Source organism: Eurosta solidaginis, chromosome 4 (assembly GCF_040869045.1).
Source record: "Eurosta solidaginis isolate ZX-2024a chromosome 4, ASM4086904v1, whole genome shotgun sequence".
NCBI classification, from domain to species: Eukaryota; Metazoa; Arthropoda; class Insecta; order Diptera; family Tephritidae; genus Eurosta; species Eurosta solidaginis.
Window position 1 is genome coordinate 45,636,015 of NC_090322.1, and position 7,254 is coordinate 45,643,268.

At 38.0% G+C, this 7,254-nt stretch overlaps 1 protein-coding gene and 1 pseudogene across 2 annotated transcripts; one reads left to right on the top strand and one right to left on the bottom strand.

Annotated features, from left to right (window-relative positions):
• Positions 1-264: 264 nt before the first annotated feature.
• On the top strand, positions 265-6,967 carry LOC137249686 (trans-1,2-dihydrobenzene-1,2-diol dehydrogenase-like). 2 transcript variants are annotated; one of them, XM_067781417.1, is made up of 7 exons: positions 265-1,033; positions 2,963-3,254; positions 3,326-3,572; positions 3,845-3,973; positions 6,103-6,288; positions 6,346-6,502; positions 6,565-6,967. In XM_067781417.1, the coding sequence occupies exons 2-7, from the start codon at positions 3,013-3,015 to the stop codon at positions 6,687-6,689; spliced, it is 1,086 nt and encodes a 361-aa protein (XP_067637518.1). In that variant the 5' UTR covers positions 265-1,033; positions 2,963-3,012; the 3' UTR covers positions 6,690-6,967. The 2 variants fall into 2 exon arrangements, with proteins under 2 accessions (XP_067637518.1, XP_067637519.1); XM_067781418.1 differs by lacking the exon at positions 3,845-3,973 and having other exon boundaries at positions 268-1,033; positions 6,565-6,966.
• Positions 4,154-5,138, bottom strand: LOC137247588 (transcription termination factor 4, mitochondrial-like; annotated as a pseudogene).
• Positions 6,968-7,254: the final 287 nt, after the last annotated feature.

Genomic DNA, 7,254 nt, shown 5'->3' on the forward strand with positions numbered 1-7,254 from the left:
TTTTTAATGGATGTAGGTTATTGCATTTTTGATAGCATCTGCGTACAGTGAATAATTCAATTCGTGCATGCAATTTCTTTTGTGATTGTGTGAAAAGATGCTGTGGAGAAAATGTTTCAATTTATGTTGTCTTTTAATGCATGTTTATTGGAAAGCCAAGAAAAAATAGTCGCTCAGCATCAGGTGGAGTAATTGTTTTTGTATATAAATGAACATTGCGAAAAATGTGACTATCGCTGCTTTGATGAAGGTGGTCGTTGCGAATATTTTTCCCTATGGTATTAGTCTAGTTGAGGGGTCGACTTCTAATACGCTACCAAAAATAGCGAGAGAGAGGTGTCAGAAGACGCGTATTAATTTCGAGAACAATAATCCGAAGGCGGAAAGTAAAAATTGTATCTCTGTCCGGAGATATTTGCAGTTGAAGTTGGTGATTTTCATGTGGTTGTTGTTGTGTTCGTGCCCACAAAAAAAATTGTGCATCACCGTGGGGGTAGCCACGGTTATACCACACACCCGGACTTGGCATGGCGTAGTCCAGGGTTATTTTTTATAAGCGCGGCCGAAGGTTGCCAACGCAGAAAGGTGTTTTGCGCAAAAATACTATGGATTCCACCCCCCGTTACGGAGGTACCCGTGGGTCAATCAAGGTGGTGATTGCAATATTTCTAAGAATTCCAAAATAGGAATTAAGTTTAAAGGAACTTTACCACCAAAAAGTCCCATCGTGATTTCGTCGACCATATTTCACATGTTGGTCCTATCGACGGGGTAGTTTTCATCGATCCCGAAAAAAGATCGCAAGGTGTTTGGACAAGTACTTGCCGCTTTCAGATATGGACGTGAGGATTTGGACGTGCTTGGTCTGACATTTCGTAAAGACTTGTATTTAGCGCATGGACAAATATATCCGCCACAACAAACTGAACGTTTGAAGTTCCTCCTTATTGTCCAGTTTCTGTGTCACTACAACCCGCGCCTGGCGATACGGGTAAATCTTGTGGCGTTGACTATGAGTTAAAAGCCTTTGTTGGTAAGTATAATTAACAGTAACTAATAGCTACATTGTAAAAAAAATAATGCACAAGTATATTAAAAAAATACTATTTGGAGCCTGAGAATCAGATTCACTTGGGCAAATCATAAGAGTGGTATTCGTGTAACATTTTCAGTTGTTTCCATTGTTTCAAATATATAATTTGTTTAAATCATAGGGTAATTCTTTACTTTAGCTCATAACTACTAAATCTCGTGCAAAATTATTGGGAGGGGTGTCAAAAGACGTGCTTTGGGCCCAGGATCACAAATTAGAAAATTTTCATTTGGTTGTTGTAATTTTGATGATTTTGTTGAACCCACAAGAAAAGCTGCGTAAAAGTGTTTTGCGCAGATATAGTTTTGGTCTCCAAACCGGTGTTGGACCCACCCAGGAAAGGTGTTCTGCGCAAAATTACTTTTGATCCCACCCCCGGTTTCGGAATTCCCCAGAGCCATTTTTCGGTTTTGGAAATATCTTTTGACAGAAACTAATTATTTAATTTCCGCTTTCGGATTCGTGGTCCTGGGTTTGTAACGCGTTTTTGACACCTCGCAATATTTTTGGACGAGTTTTAGCAGTTGTGGTAAAGAATTACCATAGCTTCTCCAAACCCAATTGCCAACCTCACCTGTCCGTGGCGATTCCTGTTTCATTAACAGTAGAGGCTTTGCGACCCCGAACTCCTCATGGATGCTAACCAAACAGTTCCTGTTGTATACCCAGAAACCTGGGCAACGCAACAGACATCTGATTGATGAGCCAACACCGCCTAGGGGCTTAAGGAGTCATCTCCGTAAGCATTATTAGGAAATACAGCACCTAACAACTCAGCCGTATGAAGCAAAAAAAACACATGCAGGTCCTCAGTGAACTCCAGAAGTCGGACCTTTTTGCCAGGAATTGCCCATTTAATCCAGTACTCAAAGAACAGTACCCAAAACTTGCGGAATAGGAACGCATACTCCCAAGGGAAACGCGAGTCACTCTAGCTCAACTTCGTTCTGGATACTGTAACAGGTTAAACTCTTACCTATCCAGAATCAACCCCGACATACAAAATGTTTGCCCTGCTTGCAATGTGTCCCCACATGACACCAACCATATCTTCAATTGTAATGTGGAACCACAACGCCTCTAAAACCCCTCTCATTATGGTGCACCCCTGTTGAAAGAGCAAGTTTCCTTGGACTCCCGTTAGAGGATATTGATGATAATTTGTGATCGATCGCACCTATTTGGTGGGGCAAAGCACTGCTACAACAACAACATGTCTGTTGGGATGACCAGGTTTCTGGGAATTCAACAGGAATTGTTTGGTTATCATCTCATTTCTCCCCCTAATGGGGAGTATTCTCGCCTCATTATGCAGATGGTATTCTGGGGACATAAGAAGACAGCCCGTGACGGTTCTGAGAGCAGTATTTTGGCATTGGCCGCTCGGTTGTGCTACCTCAGCTTTCGAAGAAATTCATATCATAAACGTCTGGAGAACTCCCTTAGAACTGCCTTCTAACCTCACGACTTTCTTATGTGTCAATGTCGTGTGGTGCTGGATGTTTCAATTTACTACGAATGTGCATTTTAACATAAAGAACATCTCGATAGATGGTCCTGAAGTTTTATTTATGCTTGATCGATCTCCCAATTTGTGAGGACTCATTGTCCTGAAATTTCAATAAAAATTTGGAAGCAATCTCTCAGAGACCTATTCCTTTCCACCCCCACTTAATTTAACTACAATCTTGCCCGTGTAATTCAGGCGCTTCTCATTCAACACTTGAACTAACTATTTCTGTCAGATAAATTGCCGGTTAACGTAAACCAAGCATTGAACAAAAGTGGTATGGTCACAAAAAGATGCATGCCAGAAACCTCTTCCTGTTATTTACCTTCATGTATCAACTGTAGTCTCTTTCATTCTAGATGTTGTCTACATTTCATCACTAAACCCCTTTCACTTGAAAATAAGTCGCATGATGCTGGACCATGGCAAGGATGTACTCTGTGAGAAACCACTTTGTATGAATGAGGATCAAACGTTGCAATTGATAGGACATTCGCATAGCAAAGGCTGTTTCCTTATGGAGGGAATTTGGTCACGTTGTGTACCCGCATATCAATACATACGCAAACAGATCGAGAGCAACGCCCTGGGTGAGGTGCTCAATGTTAATTGCAGATTCGGTTTGCCAATGGAAAAAGTCGGCCGTGTAATGTAAGTGATGTATGAGTGGATGAGTAAATCATTTACTTATTACTTATCTCTGAATTTGTATTTCCTCTTAGGCGGCGCAGTCTTGGTGGTGGTGTTACACTTGAATTGGGTGTCTATGCTTTACAGTTCGCATTGTGGATATTCGGCTATTTCCCACAAAATATCATGGCTAATGGTACATTGAATAAGGATGGTGTTGATGAAGAAGCTAATATTGTGCTACATTATGGACCTGATCGGAAAGCTGAACTAATGCTTAGCAGTCTGAAACGATTCGATAATAAAGCAATTATAAAAGGAACCGATGGCACTATGACTGTTAGTATAATTTATAGTCGTAAACATATCGTCGGTGAAAGTTCCAAACAACTGTTCTTGGTCATGTGTTCTTTGAAGATTTGAGGTGGTTATATCAATTCGCCTCCAAGACTGTCGGCTTACTACCGGGCGCATGGCATTTCTTCCACTTTTTGGTATTAAGATCCCTTTATAGTGAAAGCCGTTTTATATGTGGTTTGAACTTTCAAAGACGATATAAAAAACGTTTATACATAAATTAATATGAGCTATGGAATTTTCAATGAAACTAGGTGCCGGACTATTGGTGTCCTGTGAAAATTATAGATGTAAATGGTGAAGAAAAAGAATTTCCATTGACAAAAAGTGATTTATCAACATATTTTCCCAATCGCTTAGCGCTGAGTTTTGAAGCAGAAGAGGTACGTCATTGCATTTTAGAGCACAAAACACAAAGTGATTTACTTGATCATAAAGAAAGTTTGGCATTGTAATATATTGAGGATCAAATTCGTAGACAATTGGGCGTTACTTACGCAGAGGATAAAACAAATTTGTGCAAATTGTTCGAATAAGAAATTCACATCGGAATTTTAAAACAATTGTTTTTTTTTTTTTTAATTAAATTAATATATGTAACATGTAACTAACAAAAATATCTACGAGCTTTTCAATGCTTTTTATACCCGCGTACTAGCTGCATATCCTCATCTTCGTATTCAGCATCCTGTTTTCGTTTCAATTCCCGTGCGTACAAGTCTTTAAATGCTTCAAATTCAGCAAGTGTAACATGGCACACCTTATTTGCAAATGCATTGTCCGATTTATTGGTTATTTGATATAAAAGTGGATTCTTAGTTGGCTCATCTGGATCTACTTTAAGTGGTCTTGGTTTGAATAGACCCAGTCTTTCAAGAAAGACATGGCGGCAACGTATCTCCTCTAATGGCTTAGATAACGCTTCTGATTTTATTTTTTCAGGTATTTCCGCACGCATTACCTCTTTCAAGTACGTCACCTTTTCTTCGGCACGTCGCTCCGACTGTTCAAGTAAATCCGGACAATTCATTAACAATTTCCAAACATTTTTGCTAGTGCCAGCAAATGATTTCAAATAACCAATATGTTTACGTAAACGCATGTTTTCGTTCACATCTAAAAGTTCTGGATATTTTGTTAGCAGTAAAAGCATTAGCTTCTCGGTGAATTGAAAGCTGCGCCAAAATTCCATTGCATCAACTAGACGTTGTGTCGGACGTGCAAACACCTCCGGATTACCGGTTGCAATGCGCAGGAAATTGCTCGTATTGAGACCGTGATTCATGAGTGTTTCATGTGCATTACGCCATTGTGCCGGGACACTCTAGCCAACAAAGGATTCACTCTCACAGCTTCGTCCATGTGCGCTTGATCCAATAGTGTTTCATCATCGAGCACTGTGCTCACCGTACTTGGTGTTGATAGCTGTTGGTCATGTATGAACTAAATTAAAAATATTCATTAACTCATTAATTTTAATCTTACTTGCTGTCTTCTGTGAAGCAACGGCACATATTTATTGGAATTTGTTAAAAATTTCCGCAACATTACGAAAGCTATAGGAACCTCGGTTCAAAACAAATAGAACAGCAGATTGCGGTGATGTGATGCCGTACTGTAAATGGCCTCGTCAAAATGGCTGCGTCACAATCGGCGCTTTCAGGACACTTGTGTTGAGCAACAATGCAAAGAGGATAAATAAAATAAGAGCCACCAGTCTGCTACGAGTGGCGAGTAACTCCCAGAAATCAAAAAATATATGCCGAATTTTTTCAAAGAGGGACATTTTTGAATTGTCTCGCATTTATTCCTACAGTGTAGATACTTTATGCAACTGTGATTTTTGGAAAGAGAATTAATTAGTTAATTAAATACAGGCGGAAAAATAAACGCAAGTACCCCACGAAAATGGTTAGAAGACATTTTATGCACATCTCGCCCAAAAAAACAGCGACTTCCTCTTAGAAAACATTGAGCATACGTCTCTTCATAATTTATCCTCTTTGCTTTGGCTTTTTACGTTTATCGCGTCAACTAAAGCTGCAGACATTGGTGCTTTATCGGTAACCTTATAACAGCTGATTCGACCAACCTTATGAGAATCAATGCAATCAATTATTGGTGCCGCTAAGGTCGTAACCATATCGTAGCCAACCAATTGGTTTTTGGTTTACCGTTGTAACAATAAACAGCTGATTACGTTAGGGATACGACTACATCATCGATGTAGCACAACACAGCGCGTCCTTTCACTCCTCCTTAATACAACGAGTACCGTTTTGAATAATGCGGCTACTTCCTTAACCAACGAAGGAACATTCCCTACAACAAACGAAAATATAATGGCGATACTACAAACAATATTACAGAAGCATATCGACCTGGAATTTAGATTGACTAAGATTGAAGAAAAGGTGCATAGTGAAATATTGAACTGTTATTTGTGAAACCCTAGTAATTGTAGCCGCAATACCTTGATTCTCTTTAATTATTATTTATGCTATAATTTCAGCTTCCAGAATTGGCAGAAGTCATGGCTCAACATTGGAAGAAAACGCACAAAATAGTATGCCGTATCAGCGGAGAAATGGAAAATGATACTCACACCGAGCTCTCTATCGTTATGCCACTAACATCGTTGGATTCAGTTTATGACATTGAGAAAAAGTTGGACTCAGATGATTATCAAGAATCAATGGTATTTTTGAATATTTTTAATTGTATTTCATAACTTAAATTGGTGGTTTTCATTTAGAAATCATATATCTTTATGCTGAAAGATGCATCATCAGACATTATTGGAGTAATGAGAAAACTTTTCTCTGACAACGTTCTTTTCAATTTTAACTGGGACGGAGTACATGGCAAACGATCTTTATCTAAACTGAAACTCGTGAACAGCGTACTTTTTGGTAGTGTAATTTAAATTGTTTTAAAATGTCATTATTTTCATTGTCCATTCCTATTAATTTAGACGTTTTCAAACTGCAAGGCAGGATCGACTTCGAAGACAGCATGAGACGGTGTTTAACGCTGAGCCACAACCGGCATAAACAAAGGCGGTATCTGAGCAATAATTCCAGCTCTGCAACAGCATAAGCTTACATACAACAAACGAACAAGACACACTGAAATAATCTTGATTAAAAACTATATAAGAACCTAATAATTCTAAGTTTTTTCCTACGTTCCTATTCTAAGGTTTTTATGCCTAATTAAAATAATATTCAACAATCGCCCAAAGTTTGCAGAGAATTTTAAAGCAATTTAATTGCAACGAATTTGTCAATAATTTTTAACCAAAAATTTATAAACTAGATGTATAAGAAATAAGTATTTTGAATATACATATTTGTGATGAACTTAACTGAAATATTCTAAGTTTTTTCCTACGTTACTAATCTAAGCTTTTTATGCTCTAATTAAAATAATATTCAACAATCGCACAAAATTTGCAAAGATTTTTAAAGCAATCTAATTGCAACGAATTTGTCAATAATTTTTAACCAAAATTTATAAAATAGATGTATAACAAAAAATATTTTGAATATAAATGATTGCTGATGAATTTAACTGACAGTACCAATACCATCAACTAAATAGTCCTTATAAATATTGTAATCACATAATTCAAAACAAAAAATTACTATGAGTACCTACGTTT

Excerpts from the sequence above, each read along its gene's own strand:
- LOC137249686 (XM_067781417.1), top strand. The coding sequence starts at position 3,013 with ATGATGCTGGACCATGGCAAGGATGTACTCTGTGAGAAACCACTTTGT. Across the intron at positions 3,255-3,325 it reads GAAAAAGTCGGCCGTGTAAT|GCGGCGCAGTCTTGGTGGTG; the intron begins GTAAGTGATGTA and ends ATTTCCTCTTAG. Across the intron at positions 3,573-3,844 it reads GAACCGATGGCACTATGACT|GTGCCGGACTATTGGTGTCC; the intron begins GTTAGTATAATT and ends CAATGAAACTAG.